Here is a 19,115-nt window from a genome sequence, read left to right as displayed (position 1 = left end):
TTTTATGTCTCCAGTGGAGCCTTGATTGTGACTCCATCAATATTCTTGAAGTCAAAGTGAGAAAGAAGGGGACTGTAAAAGTTAATAGCCATCAGGAAAAACCCAACACAAAATAACCTGCAGCTGGCAAGCTGTAATTGTTTAATACTAACTTCTAAAGTTTGGAAATTGATGTTTGAACAATGCCAAGCTCAGCACCTCTACCAGATGCTCCAGAAAATGACGAAATGCAAACAGCAGCCCCATTTGTCTTCCATGTTTATTCACTGGCAGACCCTGCAGCATTTCTAAGAATCACTCAGTGCTCTTGGATTGAATAAGTACCATACAAGAGTCAGGAGGCCTGGAGATCTACTACTGAGTCTGAAGCTTTGCAACCTTGAGAGCTACAGAATAGGGAGAGCAGTTGTATTTTTGTCTCTGATGGCATCTGGAGATGGCTGTCCCCTTATGGTTTCATTGAAGGATTTGGATTCTGAGACTTTAAACCTTGGAATTATAGAATGTTAGACTTAGGCAGGCCCTTTTAGGTCAGGATGTTAAAACTAGAAGGATCAGAAGAAAAGAGAGCTAGAATTAGTAGAGATCTTATAACAGGAATATTAGAGCTAGAAAGGGTCTTAGTGCATAGAATCAGAGTCACAAAATAAGAGTTGGAAGGGACCACAGAAGTCATGTAGTCCACCCTATACGTAGAAGACTCTCACATGTATAACATATCCAACAAGTGGTGATCCAGCCTCTGCCTAAAGACCTACTAGGAGAAGAAACCACCACTTCTTGAAGGATAAAAGAAGTTAGATATGGAAAAATACCATCTATTAAATGTAGAGTATGCCAGGTACTGAGTTAAGTGCTTTAAAAATATTAAATATTTACAAATATTCAGAAATTTAGAGTGTGATTTTTGGTCTTTTTTTGTGTGTATGTCCCCTTTAACAGTTTGATGAAACCTATGAATTCTTTTTCAAAATAATGTTTTTAATGGATAAAGTACTTAGAATTACTCAGGAAATCAATTGAATATAGTATTGAATATAGTTTTTCTCTTTACCCATCTCTATCTCTCTATTATCTTTCTATCTTTCTGTTTGTGAGCTTGTTTTTCTATCCATGTGTGTCTATCTGTTTATCTACCTATCTTTCTAAGAAATTCACAAATCATAGGTTAAGAAACCCTGCTTTAGAATATAAAATGTTAGAATGCAAAATGTTGTACTTCATTTTGGGGTCCAAACTCTGAGTTTTAATAAGTGGGGAAAAACGAAGCTTAGGCTATTCACCTCCAACATAAAGAATCAACAACAGAACATAATAAGAACCCAAAGTAGTGATTTTTTTTTATTATTCTTCCATTTTTAAAAGAGTAAAAAACTAAGTAGTCAAATGACAACACATCATAAGCATATATACCAGACATTTGCGGGCCTCTTGGAGGTGATGATCAGACATGACAAAAATTTTAATATACTTCACTTTGAAAGTCATAGTCCTATGCTTAAAAGTCATTACAATTTATGGCCACACACAATCTCTATTTTTGACCTAAAATATTAAACACTGGGGATTTCCTAAGCTGTGTGCTTGCACGTTTTATTTTATTTCTAACTTAGAAGATAATTTCTTGTTCTAGTTGCTTATGGGCTGAACAAGGAGTTTGGGGGTAGGGAGAGGAAAAGGAAATGTTCTGGATGTTGATATACATTCTTAGCTTCTTGAAGACTTACAGATTCATAGAGTTTTAGAATTAGAAAGTACTTTATAGATCCATCTAGTCTAATCAGGGCAGCCTAGATAGCACTGTGGAGAGAGAGCATCAGCCCTGAAGTCAGGAGGACCTGAGTTCAAATGCATCCTCAGACACTGAACATTTACTAGTTATGTGATCCCAGACAAGTCACTTTATCCCAATTGCTTCACTAAAAACAAAAAAAAAAAAAACAACTAAAATTTAGTTCTAACCCAGATGAAACTGATGAGCTGGGACTAACCCAAGATCATACTAGCAATAAGTTACAGAGTTGGTATTTGAATCCTGTTTTTCTGAATCTAAAGTTAATACTCTTTCTTCAGCATCATAATAATTCATTACCTGCTTACTAAAGGCTTATACACAAGGAATTATGCTGCTAAGTACTGAAGGGAATGCAAGGTATTCCTGGTCTTCATAGTCTAACATTGTACACAGCACAGGATATACACTAGAGTGGTGCTGTTAATAAGTGTGGTAAAATAAGTGTTAAGGAGTGGAAAGGAATGAAAACTTGGAGTGCTCCAGTTAGATTTCTCATAGTGCTTGATGGTTTTCTCTAACTTCCAATTAGGTGGGTTTCCTTTCTCCTCCCGACCACACTGATGAAATAATTGTGTTCTGAGGACCTGTTTCCTGTTTCCCCTAACTGTTCCCCTCACCCCACCCCTAGCAAAAATCTTTTCCCTATTGGAAGCATCACTTCTTCAAGGTCTAGCTTTTAAATATTTTTGCTATTTTTCCCCTTGTTCTAAACTCCCTTATTTGAGCAGTTTTGACCTTGATCCTTATCGGGAAGCTTTAGCAATAAAAAGCCTATTCTTTGAATATCTTTGCTGACTAATACATTAGGTTATTAAACTGCTGTCTCTGTCTATTTTAGTAGCAAATGAGGTAAGACTTTAAGGACAGGAGCCTTCTGAGCAACTGGATTTAGCAGATGGAGAAATGCAGACATCCTGCAGTTCCAGACTAATCAGTTGTTTATCCAACAATAAATAACAGGCAATAGAACAGAAGATGTGTTCTCCACTCTTTGGCACCTTCCAGCACCAATTATACCATTAATGGCAGAGAATGAAGTCATATTTCACAGTGCCCACAATGCAATAATGCCACTTCTGTCCAATGCAGTGATGAAGAAAGCCATTCTTTACCTTCTAGCTGCCTACTGTCATCATCCTAGGCCTCTGTCAATATCACACCTCCTTTTCTGGGGACTTCGGTTCACCCAAAGGCAGGAAGAATAAAATGTAGAACTAGTAAGGTCCTTTGGAACCACCTCGTCCAAACCCTTCATTTTACATATGAGGAACCTGAGGTCCAAGAGGAAAAGTATTTGCTCTACGTCACATAGATGATAACAGCTCACATGCAGAACATAAAGGTTTGCAAATAGCTTTAGAAATCTTTTGGTCCTTACAATAGTCCCATGCTGTTATCAGATCTGTTTTATAAATAAGAAAACTGAGGTTGGCAGAGATTTCAAATGACTTGCCCAGGTTCACCTCCTCTAGTGCTGACAGGGAAAAGATTATGAAGGATACAACCACAATGTTTGTTAAGTGTCAGGATTTGAGGCTGGGTAATTAGGGTGTTCTAAGACTATGTACTCTGGGTTTTCATTGGAAAAAGCTATTGTTAGTAGGGGCTGCCTAGGAAAGGCTCCAGGGAGGAGGTGGGCCATTGATTAAGCGTTGAAAGAAAGGGGACATTATGACAGGTACCAAATGAAGCCCAAAGGGAACTCGATAAAGAAGAACCAATATTTGTGATTCGCCTACATGCTAATAGTTTGTCCTCTTCTGCAAATCATTGTAATAATCTTGTCACTTAAAAAGTGCTTATCTCTTGACAGCTCTTCAATTGGACATCCAAATAGGGCTACAGCAGAGTTTCAGGTGGTACCAGTCCAGGGAACAGCCCAAGTATCATGATTCCTATTTTACAAATGAAATTCAGATTCAGTTAGATCAAGTAACTCACTTAGGGTCACACAGTTAGTTGGTGGCAGAGCTGAGTCTAGTGCACTTAGATTTGGAATCAGAAAATCTGGGTGAAGATCCACCTCTGCCGCCAACTAGCCATATGACCATAACTCAGTAAACTGGGCATCCTCCAGACTTGGCTCAGTGCTGAGCCAAACTTCTGGATAAGGCTTTCTATGACCAATGTCATATTTTTTTCTCTCACTTCTGTGCATGTTCCAGCCGTATTTGGATGTTGGATATTTCTCCTTTAACTTCAGAAGACATCAACAAAACTCTTACATTCCTCTTTTGCTTCTAATACATGCAAATGATATTTTTATAAATTCCTTGGCATTAATTGGAAGTACTTAGTCAAAGTCACTTTAGGCCCAAATTACTTCTCTCCGGTTCCCTGATTACTGTTCTTTACCAGGATGGTTTTTGGAGAGCCATGAATTAATTTCATTTTCCTTGGTGCTCATTTTTGTGTCTCTAGCCCAGTTGTTGACATGGGCCAAGACATGCTTTGACATTTCATAATGTCATTTGGGCTGCAATTACACAGAAAGCAAACATCTGGCACTGATTTGAATAGGTGATTGCCAAGATATGGGGAGGCCTTACCCTTTACAGCAGGGAATGGGAACAACAGATGAAGTAACAGAGATATATGCTATTTGAGCATCCCATGGAGAGAGGACCTAACTCTCAGGAACAATAACTACTGACTTAGTGAAACATGCAGGGGTGAAGGTTAGCAACCTTTATCAATACCTAAATAAAAAAAATGTCCTCTGCATGTTATTTTGAGCTAGGATGATGAAGGTGAAAGAAGACCCATGACATGACACTGAAGCATCAGAAAGACAGGATTGTTTTCCCAGGGCACAAGAAGCTTGCTTCTTCTTAGTGTGTCTTTGCTGACTGCTTTCTTTTTCCTTTCTTTCTAGAATACTCTGGACCTTGAAGAGACTGGAGAAGTAATCCAAGGCAGTATCAATGCTTTACCAGATGTTTCCCTGGTAAGATGTTCCATCTCCGGTTTTTGGTCTTTAATTGGAAGGAGACATTTTGGCCATTAAGAAGTAACAAAAAGGGGCTGCTAGGTGGTACAGCGGCTAGAACACTGGTCCTGGAATTAGGAGGACCAGAGAGAAGCAGCATGTCGCCATAAACCATAAATCATAGACGAAAGCTGGAATTTAAACCCAGGGAGTTCAAGTGATTTTCCCGTGGTAGCACGGGTAGTTAGCATCAGGCTTGAGTTAGAGAACCTGCCTTGGAACCCCCAAGACTAGGGTTCAAGTCCTGCCTCTGACATACTTGTCTCTGTGCCCGATGCACTAACTGCTTCTCCTCTCAGTACCCTTGGGCAGCCCTCTAAAGCTCTTAAGTTCCAACGAGGAACTGATCTGGATGAGGGCAGGGAGTTCCATATTTGGAATTCCTCACTCTGACGAAATTATAGGTTGGCACAAAACTGCAAAATAAAAAACAATCCAATATACCAGGCATGCAATCTGGTTTTAATGAAATACACTTGGCATAATGACAGAAAGGAGCTCTGCTTCTCAGTCCTAGCCCCAGCGGCACTGCTCTTCCCTCTAGTCTTAGCCATCTACTTAATGCCTGGGTTGCAGTGTCCTGAGTATATAAAATGAGGGGATTGAAGGAGATGCTCCTTCCCCGGGAGGGACCCTTCCCCTGTCATCTCAGCTTCTCCGTTCCCTTCCAGCTCTAATCTCTTGTGTCAGGGGTCCTAATCCTCCGACTCTCTCTCTTTCTGTCTCTGTCTCTGTCTCTCTGTTTCTCTTTCTCTGTGTGTGTCTCTCTCTATCTCTGTATGTCTCTGTCTCTCTCTGTCTCTGTCTGTCTCTCTGTCTCTGTCTAACCCCTGTTTTCTTTGTTCTAACAGCTGCCATCCCATATTATCTATTGTGTTTCCTTCTGTGTCTGTCTGCAAGCCACTATCTCTGTACGGCGACAATTGTCACTCATTTTCTCTTCCTCCACTCCCGCTGCGCTCCCCACGGGTAGAAGCTAATCCCTTAGAAAGCAGCAAAGCCAGGGAAGTGTCCTTTTTTTTTTTTTCCAATACCCCTGTAATTAAGTCTGTACAGACTTCCTGCTACAGGATATTGCTGATGCCAAGGAGTCCGTAAGATTCCCAAAAGGCGGAGGCTATTAGGTAACAATACCGTCTGCACAGACACTCGCCAAGCTCCAAGCCCCAGGGTCAGGCTCTATCGGCGGCTGAGATGACACAGATTTTCCACTACGGTGTTGCATTATTCAAGCAGGCCCAGTCACGTGGCACGGAGGATCCTGACAACTGTGGGAAACAGAATTCCAGCCTGGACCTTGGTTGGTTCTGGTGCAGCCTCTCCTCTCTTGAGTTTCCCTACACGGGAAGGCTCTCCCCGCTCTAGGGATGGAGTCTGACGGCCTCTGTTCTTGCTGGATTTTTTGGCAGGACGATGTCGCCTCTCTTTCTGAAGCTTCGCCCAACTTCAAGCTTCCGCCACCACCTCCTCCAGCTCAGTCCCTTGATTCTTCTGTTCCCCAACAGAGAAAGACTGGGAAAGACCACCCCAAACGACCTTCGTCAGAGTCTTCTCAATCGGGGCTTTTCTTCACAGCGCCCCGCAACCTCAGCCCACCGCCTGGCCAAGCAGGGAGGGACACGCCCAGCACCCCCTCCCCCGGAGCCACTTCCTCCACCCAGGGTTCTCTTGCCAGCCCCATCTATGCCACAATTTCTCCAGCCAATCACAGCTCGAAGAGACCGATGGATACACATCTGTCGTTTGTCAACCAGCACCCCATAGGCCCCTTCCCAAGAGTCCAATCCCCCACTCATCTGAAAGGCATGTCCCCTGAAGCTTCCTCGGGAAGCAGCCTCCCAAGTCCTCCTCTTCCCTCTCCTCCTGCTGTCCCCATAGCCCTGGATAAGGCCAGCCCCAAGTCAGGAACAAATCATCACTTTGTAATGGTGGAAGTACACCGGCCAAACAGTGAGCCAGATGTGAACGAAGTGAGGGCCTTGCCACAGACTCGAGGTGAGTGATCCGCCACGCCGTCGCGTACCCAGAATTCTCTCTACTCACTCAGAGTGCTCCTGTGTCCATTGTTGTTTTTCTATCCTTTGACTTTTATGAGAAAGGAACAAGAAAGAAACTACATTAGGGGCTTATTCCACCAAAAAAAATTTTTTCAGACTGTAGCCCTGGGGCCAAAAATTCCTACCATGAAGTGATAAAAGTCATTGCTGACTGAGAGACAATGTAGAAATTGATTAACCTCCTAAAAGACCTAATTATATTCAGTATAGTCTTTAGTGAGGATATGAGGGTGGTAAAATACAGTTTAAAAATGATTTTGAAGTCAAAAAAACTATGTACAAATCCCAGTTCTGCTACTTGTGAATTGTGTGCTTTCAGAAAGTTAATTTCTCTGAGCCTCAGTTTCTCTTTTCTGTAAAATAAGGCAAAAGACTAGGTGACTCCAAGGTCCCCTTCCAGCTCTGTTTTGAATATTTAATTCTATCCTGTTTCTTCGAAAATTGGTAATCAATATTAATAAGAAAGCAGCATGGTAGATTGGATAGATGGACAGCTTTGGAATCAAAGTCCTGCTGACACGTAGTTCACCCATATACTCTGACACCATAGGCAAAGTCATATAACTCCCTCATCAGCACTTCAGGCACTTCTCAAGACTTAAAGTTATAGATGAGTTTCCAATTTCCATGAATTAGAGGAAATTTTCACATTAGAACTTCACTACATCAATCACACCACAGATTGGGGGAAAATAATCACTTATGTGATTCTTTAAGCTTTGCAAATTGCACCGCATATATTATCTCATTTGCTCCTCACAAGAATCTTGTGAATTAGAATATTCTTTTCCTCTCCACATACAGAAGGTAACCTCTACCAAAGTCTACTTCCATTGCTTTATAATAGCATAAAAGTGTCTCGGAGGCTTTGACAGTGGCATTCTAATTCTGATAGGTCCTACCCAGCTGGAAAGACTTTGAATGTGGACAGGACTATCTCTTGTTCACGCACCAGCTCAGCTAAATAAGGAAGAGAAACTCACCAGGTTGGCCTAAGTCTGAAAGTTTTTCTGGTGGACCAGCCCAGGGAGCTCATAAAGGCCATCTACCACGAGGGGTTGCAATCTGAATTGGCAACAGAATCATCCAATCAATGAACTAATGGCTTCTCCAAGTACAGATCACTCAGACATTTATTAAAGTGTCTGAAGTATAAAGATAGTTGTGTATATAATAACAACAACAACAAAAAAACTCTTTCCCTAGCCATCCTATATTAATGGGAGCTTTCCATACTTCATCCTTGGAATGAGTTTCAAGATGCCAGGGAGAAGAGAGAAAGAGAAATGGCCTTCCGTACGGCACATTACACACTGTGCTCTGGTTTGTGAGTCTGGGGTGATGATACTGAGCTATCTTAGACCATCCCCTTTAGTCTCCTCTTCCCCCTGGGTGACAATGACAAACCCCTAGGATGAGCCCAGCCATTCAAGACCCAGTAGCTGGTAAACCACAAGGAGTCAACTGAATTAGTTGATTCCAAATTTCCTAGTAGGAAGTCCAGCAACATTTCGAGAGGGAGAGGTTCTAAATTGACTTTGATATCCCTCTAAGGTAGGACTTGCCATCCATTGCCAGCTTTCCAACTTCCCCACCCCTGGACGTGGAAAGATGGTGGCTTTGTTGGGCCATGTTGCCCTCTTGTGGTTTGACCTGTCATTGCTGGCTAGGTCTTCACAGCTGATATATAGTAATGGAAGGAAATTGGTGGAACATTGCACCTGACTAGGACCTGTTTACCCCTAGATCAGGGGATTTTGTCTGTCTGTCATAGAACCTTTTGGCAGTTTAATGACAGCGAGGGACTCCTTCTCAGAAGAATGCTTCTAAATACATAAAATGAGATCCATAACATTACAAAGGAAACCAATTACACTGAAATCCTTACCGAAATATTCGGTTTCTTTTAAGTTAATGGCCTCCAGGTTAAGAACACCATCTTAGATCATGGGGTAAGGATCAGACATTAACCCCTACACCTTCCTAACTTGCCTCCGAATTGGAAGATGATTTCTCTCAGTTTTCAGGGAAGGAATTGAAAAATGATTAGCTTCAGCAGCAGACACGAGAATGGAATAGAGCAGTCCAGACTTGAAGCATCCATTATGATCCTCTGAACCAGGGGTTATTAATCTCTGGTCTGGGAACTTTAAAAAATCATATTTCAATATAACTGGTTCCCTTTGTAATTTTATTTTATACATTTAAATACATTATTCTGAGAAGGGAGTCCCTAGTTTTCATCTGACCATGGAAGGAAGACCTCCACCTTAAACTCAAGCTTCTCTAAGCTAGTAAGCTTTTGGATTTTCAACTGAAATCCATTTGGATCCTATTTCTGAGCTCTAATCATGTCAGATAGGCAGGAGTCCAACTCTGATCTTCAGCTCTGACCAAAGAGCAGGCTCTCTTCCTCTTGCTGTCTCTCGTTCTGCTTATCACCATGTTTAGTCCCAGTTTATTTCACAAACTGTCCTAATGCCTGAAAACAAGTGATTAATTATTTTCTGCAACATTGTCTGGGACCTTTTTTTCCCAGCAGTAACAAAACACTATCAGAATTACAGTGTCAGAGAGGGTCCCTTTATTTATTTCCAGTACAATACAATAAACATTTAGTAAATGTCAGCTGTGCTCAGAGACCTGTGCTAGGAACTAGAGGAGATACCAAGCTTATATATCATAATAGTCCATGCCCTCAAATTGCTTGTAAAATACAGCCCATTATGGCTGAAGCACAATAAGTATGTATGTATGTATGTATGTATGTATGTATGTAAAATGATGTAAAATAAAATACAGTGAAAATAGTAAGAATTACTGAATGTCTACTACGTACAGGAGCGTTGTGCCAAGCCCTAGGGGACACTGAGCTGAATTAAGATATCTTCATCCTCAAGGAACTTACCAGTAGTAGGAGGAAGGGAGGAATTGGAAAAATAGTGATACCAGATGATTGAGGGTCTTGAATGCCAAGCAGAATAATGTTAAATACCCTTTAGGATACTAGGAAACCACTAACAATTGTTAAAAAGTGAAGAGGTCTATGTGTAAGAAAGATTATTCTGGTAGTGGGATGAAGAATGGATTACATGAAGAAAAAAAGTAGCAAAGAATAAAACATAGTATCCCTTTGCAGTTGTCCAAAAAGCGATACTGAGTATATATTTATTTGGAAGTATTAAGAGGAAGTATGTAGAAATGTCCAGTAGCCTGTAAATGCTGGGAAAAGAAGAGAGTTCCGATCTAGAGATAGAGATTTGCAACATAGAGGTGATATTTGTCAGTAACCCAGGGCTAACCATTTCTAAGCCTTCTCCACCTTTCTACAATGCAGGGGATATTGAGAATAGATTTTGCACTAGTACTGTTGTTATCAGTCCTTTGTTTCTAAAAGGATCAATGACATTATAGGTTATGTCTTGACGTGTGTATGAATTGGATTAAAATGGATTGGATAAAGTGCAGAGTTGTGCAGTCAGCCTTACTCTTCTCTTCCTGAGTTTTCCAAGTCCTTTGGAGAATTGCAAAGAGATGACACTCAATTGCTCTCTTATTTTTTCCCTTACAAGCAAAGAAGTATGAGTAAATTTCAGTAAACTAAACCATGGATCATCACCAAATAATGTCTTCTTGCAGTTTTAGTTGGCTGATTTGAAGTGAGGATGGCCTGGGATAGCACTGTAAATATCTCATTTGTCTGCTGCCAGTGCATGGCTGCCATGGCTTCTCTCTGTTGTGACTCCTGAGTCAAAAACCATTTGTACTCCTGTTTGGGTCCTCAAGTCTTATAGGAGTCACTTAAAAAACAACCACCCTAAGATTCCTTAGATGGCCCTGGTGGCCAGCTAGCCTCCTTATCCTCCTATCTAGCTCCTTGTGCTCCCTGCGGAGAGCAGCAGACTCAGAGGTCGGTCTCCCCAAGTGTTCCTCAGCAGCCTCCTGATCACTACTGTGTTTTCCTTCCTGCTAACAGCTGTTCTCCCGCTATCGCCCCCAGCAGCTTCCACCCTTTCCCAGCTGTCAGACAGTGGGCAGACTCTCAGTGAGGACAGCGGCGTGGACACCGGGGAGGCGGAGGCCAGCAGCAAGGACAGAGGCCGGCAACAGCCATCCACCAAGGGCAGAGGCAGCAAGGACCTCCCCCGGAATGAGGGGGCAGCAGAGGCAGCAGCCAAACCGGTAAGGAGCGGGGTGGGGCTGGACGCAAACCTGGGGAAGATTGGGGGGGGGGGGGTGAGATGGGAAAGGGGTGGGCGTGCCCAAGGGAGGGGTTTCCTAACTGTGATGCAGAAACCAATGGACAAGAGAGCTGGCAGATTCTATTTTGAACCCAGCCTATGGGTGTGGTGTGAGAAGCAGGGGCTGGTCAGCGGCTGTCTGCATGAACTACGCAGACAGGATTTTGCCGTACCCTGAGGGCGCCCAGTCACAGAGGTCTCATCACCACCTCCCTCCAACTTTAATTAAATATGCTGGCCTTGCCCTACCCCTAGAAACACTGAATCAGGACATCGGAGAGCTTCTCCCTCCCGCACACTGACCGAAGAGCTGGCAAACTAGAGACCAAATCTGCCAGTGTTGCCCAATCTCTATCACACCCTGGGAGTGGTGGCAAAAGATACCAGAATTTCTCTCTCTTCTGGGTGAGAACATAAGCCCTACTGAGCTTTGGCTGGCTTCTGGGTGACTCTCTTCCACATAAGGGTTATTTCCTGTAAAAAGCTCGGCTTGCAATAAATGTCCACAAAAACTGGGGATCGGTAAGCCTGTGATATTGGACAAGTCACGGACTTCAGCTGAAGTCACTTCCTTCATTATGGTAATTTGTAAATTTCTTGAGGATGAGGAATATATTGTATGTAGCTCTCCTACACTCTATGCTCATCATCCATGGTAGACTTTTTTTTTTTATTTATTTAATGTATTTATTAATTTATTTTTTGCTGAGACAATTGGGGTTAAGTGACTTGCCCAGGATCACACAGCTAAGAAGTTAAGTGTCTAAGGTCAAATTTGAACTCAGGTCCTCCTGGCTTCAGGGCTGGTGCTCTAACCACTGCACCACCTAGCTGCCCCTAATGGAAGACTCTTAATAAATGCTGAATGACTGGATGAGTTTTTTTAACTCAGTAGTTTGGATCAGCTGGACTATAAGGTTCTTTCTGGCTCTGAAATCCCATGATCCTTGGATAGGGCTGGCCAGCTTAGAAGAAACAAAACAATCCCCTTTTAGAGCCAGAAAGGCGCTCCAGCGCAGACCTTTAAGGGAGCCCCGGAAGTGGGTCAGGCATGGTGACTGACGGTAGCGTTCTCTCTGCCTCCAGCCTGGCCTCTTGGAGCCCACGTCCTCTCTGATCCGAGTGGTGAAGAGCGCGGCCACTTTGGGCATTGCTATTGAAGGGGGTGCTAACACGAGACAGCCGCTACCCCGGATTGTTACCATCCAGGTAAGGGAAGCAGCCACACCTGGGAAAGCGGGCTCCTCTGGGGGCTCCCCTAGACTCGCTAGGTGGCTCCTCCTGCCTGCTCCCAGGCCGCTAAAGTGGGCACTCAGGAATGCCAGCAGATGAAGCATTCTAAGGGCTCTGCCCCCTCTTCCCTACCTGTCCCCCACCATATTCTCTAGATCTTGGCAGAATTGGCGCTCCATCCAAACCTCTCTGGGCTTTGAAGCTTGCCGAAGATGGGATCTGGGAGCGAGGGCTTTGTCCTTAGCCCTCGCCACCAGAAGTCAGGGGCTGTACCCCGGAACCGAGGCTTAGAGCTGTAGACTAAGGGAGGGGAAGCAGGCCCTGGCCACCGAGAAGTGACGAGGGTTCCCCCTGTGCATGGGGGGTGGGGTGGGGTGGGGTGGGAGGGAGTCTGGGAATGGGCACGAGCCGGGTGCAGGGCCATCTTGCATTTGTCTGTGAGCCGGACTCCTCACGTGCATGTAGGTAAGGATTAATGAGGGTGGGCTCTGTCCAGGCCGCAGCAGTCTGTCTGAGCCGCCAGCAGCCAGCCCAGGACCATGGTGCTGGGAGCTGACCTCCTCTTCCTCTCATCCCTTTTCAGAGAGGCGGCTCTGCCCACAACTGTGGGAAGCTGAAGGTGGGTCACGTGATCCTAGAGGTGAATGGCGTGGCAATGCGGGGCAAGGAGCACCGAGAGGCTGCCCCGCATCATCGCCGAAGCCTTCAAGATGAAGGACCGCGACTATGTGGACTTCCTGGTTACTGAGTTCAATGTGATGCTTTAGGGGAAGGACCCCGGAGCCAAGTAGAAAGATGGCCCTAGGGAGAGTGCCGGGATCCAGGTGGCCAAGTCCAGCGGAGGCGCTGATGAGCTCTGCGTGGTCCCTGCCCCAAGCTCCACATCAGGCGCTCCTTCCCAGACCTCCTAGTGCCCCCTCCCTCTCCCAGGCTGGTGATAATGAGATGGCCGTGACATGACACGCCCGTTCCAACCAGCCTGACCCCCAGCCCAGATCAGGGCCCGCCGACTCCCCTCATCCTCAGGGAGGGTCCTGTTCCAGGGCACACGGTCAGCCTGGCTGCTGGCAGACAGACAGACAGACAGACAGACAGACTGACAGATCTTAGCATCCCCGGCCTAGCAGTCAGCCCCAACAGAGCTCAGAGTGCCGGAAGGAGGATGGGGAAGTAGAAAGGATGAAGAATAAGAAAAAGACCTAAGGGGGAGGGGAAGAAAGAACTCCAAGGAAAGAGCAGAAAAGGAAGCAGGAGAAGTTTAAGCTTTTGCTCATCCTTCCCCTGACCTGTTTACAGTTATCTCTACTTGGCTCCATCTCTGTGTTAAGGAACATTTCTTGTCTTTACCATGCGCTGAGCTCCGTTGTTCTTTCCCCTCACGGTGAACCCTTCTGAATCCCCTCTGAGTCAGGTCAGACGTTCTCCCTGCCTACCTGCTCTGGTCTCTTCCCCATGTTCCTCTGCTCATCCTCTTTGAAGGGAGGAATATATCCCACCTACCCAGAAGAGCCTGGCTCCATTCAGTATTCTTTCTCCTTCCCTCTGAGAAACTGTTAGCCAGAGCAGGGGTGAATAGAGAGCTCTGGGGCCCTGGCTGCCACAGGATGGTCCCCAGGAAATTGCCCTACAGCAATCTTAGTGCCACAGACTGGGTGGGCTGCAAGTGCCCTCCTGCCCTGGCTGTTTGTTCCACCCAGCTTACTTCTCTGCTGTCTTATTTATTATTTATTTTTCCACCCTGTCAGCCATGGATCCCAAGCTCCCCTCCTTTCCAGCAGCTATCCTGTCTGGTCATGCTGTGCACAGCCTAACAATGGATGCCTTGTAAATGGCCAGCAATGTCAGTGTATTTATATAAAGAGCTTGTGACTTTAATTTTTCAATAAATCTAACATGTTAGGAAAAAGTATACTGTGGGACATGCTTCTTCCCTTTGGAGAGCATCATTAGGTTCCTTGGTAGGAAGCCTCTTTACTGCCTCCCAAGGTTATTGTACAACAGTGTTTAATGAGTTTTGGACCTCTCTCTGATAGCTCTGTGGGCAAATCATTTAACCACCTCGGGCCCCAGTCTCCTCATCTGTAAAATGGAAGTAATACTACCTTAAAAATATTGATGCAGGGGGTTGGACTAAATGACATCCTGAGATCTTTTCCAAGCCTGTCTTATTTTATTTTTTTTATAAGCTCCTTGAAAACAGAGACTACATGGGATTCATTTCTGTGTTTTTCCCCATTCCCATTCCCATTGATTGATTCTGTGTTTGGGACAAAAACTGGGCAATCTATTCTGCTGTATGTCTCCTGCCGGCCACAAGGGGGCCAGCTTCATCCTGATTAAAGACCAATTTCCCTTCATCTCTCAGCTGGATTTGGAAAGGAATGAATCCTTTTAAGAACCAAGTCCTTCTAGCCTTTTTGGAGAGTCACTGAAGGTGCCCCATGAGGAGTTCACTGGAGGAAAGAGGTGCAGCATAATATTGCCATTGTGACTGTGGGTCTTGGTTTCCCTTGGTTTAAAATGGGATTGTTAAAACTTCACAGTTCTTATGATCCTTCCAAAGGCCAAATCTTAGGACATCTGTGAAATCCCCCTCTCTCCACAAGGCACTGTGGAGGGTTTCTGCATGATAGCCAGCTGAGGTGCTTAGAGAAGAATATTTCAGAAAGACTGTCTAGGACCCTAATAAATGTTTCCAGAAATAGTTTCTAGAGTCCATTTTATAATAACCTCAGGGCATCTAGCATTGAGTAATTTTTAAGTCTTTCCACAAAGGGATGAATCCTGAACTGGGTTTGTGAACCAGGCCAATTCCCATCAAACCAACTAACTAATTGGATCGTGAGGGATCAGGCAAAACACTCAAGACTCTCTCAGAGCATGTCCTCTGAGATAGATCTCCCATAACAACAGACGACGGGATCAGAGTGAGAGAATCTTACGGGAGAGTAATGCCTGTCCATCTGTGTTCCTAAGACTTTCTACTAGAGATATGTTGTAATATGGATGAAGAAGCCTTTAACATTGAAGTGCTAATGAAAGGATAAAATTAATATTCATCTTCATATCTCCAGTGCTTTGTATGTATTAACTACTCAATAGATATTGAATTAATAACTGGAGAGATAATTTACGTGTACAGATATTTGTGTGTATGTGTGTGTGAAACAACATGCTTTACTAGAATACACAATGGAGTGAAAAGACCTGCATTTGAATCCTAGCTCCAACTAGACATGACTTTGGGCAAATAATTTAATTTCTCTTGAGCATCAATTTCCCCATGGAGAAGCATATACAGTGAAAAGAAAACTGAACTTGGAGTTAAAAGAGTCCTAAATCTGACACTTGCTTTCTGTGTGATCATAGACAAGTTCTCTGTTTCCCCATTTGTAAAATAGGGATAGAAATGTGTATTAGCTCCTCCTTTGGGCAGTTAGGTGCTCTAGGGGGTAGAATGCCATACCTGACATCAGGAAGACTCATCTTCCTGAGTTCAAATTTGGCATCAGACCCTTTCTAGCTGTGTGACTCTGAGCAGATCATATCATCTTCTCTGCCTCAGTTTCCTCATCTGTAAAATGAGTTGAAGAAGGAAATGTCAAACCACTTCACTATCTTTGCCAAGAAAACTCCAAAAAGGACCCTGTGAGTTGACTACAATCGGAAAACAAATGAATAACAAATCTTCTCCTTAAGGTTGTCATAAGAATGAGTGGGATTTTGCTGATTGTGAAGTGCATTGTGTACTTTAAAGCTCTATACATAGAAACTGTCCATAAGTGAAGCTGTATTGGACACTGTGTTGTTCAATGGTTTTTAAGTTGTGTCTGATTCTTGATGACTCCATTTGGAATTTTCATGGCAAAGACACTGGAGTGGTTTATCATTTATTCCTCCAGCTCATTTTATAGATGAGAAAATTAAGGATGGGACTTGCCCAGAGTTACATTGCTAGTAAGTGTCTGAGACTGTATTTTAACTCAGAAAGATGAGTTTTCCGTACTCCAGGCCTGGGACTCTACCCACTGTGCTACCCATCTGCCCAAACACTGCATAAATGACAGTAATTGTTAAGATGGGATAATAACACTTGTATAAACATCCTCACAAACTTATGAGAAAAGTGCTTTTGTAAATCTTGATGATTCTTACTTAAAGTCAATAAGTCAGACAATAAAGAAGTGGACCATATAATCACCAGGCAGGAAGACCCTCTCTACTCACCCACATTTATCACACAAAAACATCATATCCAATAACAATGACTCACTTTTTTTTTTTTTTTTTTTTGCTGAAGCAACTGAGGCTAAGTGATCATACAGCTAAGAAGTGTTAAATGTCTGAGGCTAAATTTGAACTAAGGTCCTTCTGACTTCAGGGCTGGTGCTAGCACTTTAAAAAAAATTTTATTATAGCTTTTTATTTACAAAACATATGCATGGGTAATTTTTCAACATTGACCCTTGCAAAACCTTCTGTTCTAACTTTTCCCCTCCTTCCTCCCACCCTCTCCCCTAGATATCAGGTAGACCAATACATGTTAAATATGTTAATGTTAAATACAATATATGTATACATATCTATACAGTTATCTTGCTACACAAGAAAAATCAGAAAAATTAGAAAGAAGGTAAAAAATAACTTGAGAAGAAAAACAAAAATGTAAGCAGACAAAACCAGAAAGAGTGGAAATACTATGTTGTGGTCCACACTCATTTCCCAGAGTTCTTTCGCTGGGTGTAGCTGGTTCTCTTCATTACTGAACAATTGGAACTATTTGGATGCTCTCATTGTTGAAGAGATTCCCGTCCATCAGAAATGATCATCTTATAGTCTTTTTGAAGTATCTTGTTGATCTCCTGGTTCTGCTCATTTAACTCAGCATCAGTTCATGTAAATATCTCCAGGCCTTTCTAAAAGCATCCTGCAGGTCATTTCTTGCAGAACAATAATATCCCATAATATTCATATACCATAACTTATTCACCCATTCTCCAACTTACGGGCACTCACTCAGTTTCCGGTTTCTTGCCACTGCAAAAAAGGTTATTACTAATTTTGCACATGTGGATCCCTTTCTCTCCTTTAAGATCTCTTTGGGATATAAGCCCAGTAGTAATGCTGCTGGATCAAAGGGTGTGCACAGTTTGATAACTTTTTGAGCATAGTTCCAAATTAGCACTTTAAATTTTAAAAGTGCTTTTGTCATAATAATTATGTAAGACAAATGACAGGGTTATTTATAGTCATCTCTGTCTAGAGATCCTCATCTCATCTCCAGATTTGTTGCTAGATTTGAACCCAGGCCTCCTGCCTGATTCCAAGTCTAGCATTCTTTCCATAGCATCATACTAACATGGTCTGGACCTCAAACAGACTAGTCCTAGCAATAAAATTGCTACATAAATAGCTATGATTTTTTAAAAGATGTTAGGAAACCATTACAGGCTGTTACTGTTGTATGAACTGTAAGTGTTGTAAGGTTTACAGGAGGCAGAGGGAAGTACAGCTGCTGACCACTGCTGCCATATAAGAGTTGTAACCAGAAACATTTTCATTGGGAGCAAGGGGTGGTGAAGTAGTATATACTGGAAATGTCTGAAAGTTTCTCTTTTGATGCTGAAAATAGTGGATGGAGAGCTTGATGGGGTAGTAAGGCAATGAGTGAATGAGGCTCCCATGAGGCAAGTAGGATGTGGTACTTTCTAAAAGAGCTGGACATAAAAGGAAGATTCAGGTAGATAAGTTCAGCTATAATTTCTGTCTCTATCAAGAGAGGAAGCTGGCCAGTAAAAATGGTGTCAATTTCCTGTAAATTACCCAACTTGGGAAAAAGGCTCAGCTGCCCTATCCTACTTATAACCCTATTCCTTTTCCTGTAAAAAAATGTTTTAAATAACTTAATTCCATGAATCACTGAATAAGACTAGTCCTCTTCTAGGGAGGGGCAGCCCTCCATGCATTAAAGTGACCCAGAAAATTTTTCATTTCCTCCTCTCTTGTCCCAACATGTACATCCTAAATTTTGTCCATATTATCCTGAGAGACGAAGTTCCCTGCACCTAGAATAAGGCTTCCAGCAGGTATTAGTATTTCTTCACTCTAAAGTCCAGAATATCAGATTCCCCTTAAAAGAGTTTAGTAGAGCTCAGTGGAGGTTGGAGGGAAGGGAGAAGTCTGAGAGTCAGGAGATTTTGCTTCAAGTTCTACCTTACATTAACTTAGTGTATGATTTGGGCCAAATCATTTAACCACATTAGGCCTCAATTTCCTCACTTGAAAAATGGAGGTATTAGACTAGATGGTCAGTCCTTAAGGCTCCTTCTAGCAATAACATCCTATGTTGACAATAACTCATTATTTCTGTTTTTGAAGGTTTTCAAAGCACTTTTCTATTCCCTAATCTAGGCAGTGTAAATATTATTAAGCTCCCTTGTTGGAGAAGAAACTGAGGTGTTGAGATTTTAAATGATTCGCCCAGGGTCACCCAGTTAGTAAATTTCAGGGCCAAGGTTTGAACTTTGGCCTTTCGGTGCCATATCCAGCCCTTTGTACTATAACATATTGCTTAAAATTCTCTCCATCACAGACATTTTATAATAATAAAAATGTCATTAGTACCTAAAATTTGTATGGCAGTGGTCCTCAAACTTTTTAAATAGGGGCCAGTTCACTGTCCCTCAGACTGTGGGAGGGCCCGACTATAGTAAAAACAAAACCTCACACTCTGTCTCCGCCCCTCAGCCCATTTGCCATAACCCAGCCGGGCGTAGTTTGAGAACCCCTGCTCTATGGCA

General features: G+C 43.0%; 1 protein-coding gene across 1 annotated transcript in view; it reads left to right on the top strand.

The window, feature by feature from the left end:
- The window catches only part of WHRN (whirlin), a 120,523-nt gene extending 106,302 nt beyond the window's left edge, over positions 1-14,221 (top strand). The window contains 6 exon segments of the mRNA XM_074292889.1: positions 4,671-4,742; positions 6,194-6,779; positions 10,842-11,023; positions 12,169-12,291; positions 12,899-13,000; positions 13,002-14,221. Coding sequence (XP_074148990.1) covers positions 4,671-4,742; positions 6,194-6,779; positions 10,842-11,023; positions 12,169-12,291; positions 12,899-13,000; positions 13,002-13,082 — 1,146 coding nt within the window. The 3' untranslated portion in view covers positions 13,083-14,221.
- The last annotated feature ends 4,894 nt before the right edge of the window (positions 14,222-19,115 follow it).

The sequence above is a fragment of the Sminthopsis crassicaudata genome, chromosome 2, assembly GCF_048593235.1.
Source record: "Sminthopsis crassicaudata isolate SCR6 chromosome 2, ASM4859323v1, whole genome shotgun sequence".
Classification (NCBI taxonomy): domain Eukaryota; kingdom Metazoa; phylum Chordata; class Mammalia; order Dasyuromorphia; family Dasyuridae; genus Sminthopsis; species Sminthopsis crassicaudata.
This window is presented reverse-complemented; position numbering and strand designations above follow the sequence as displayed.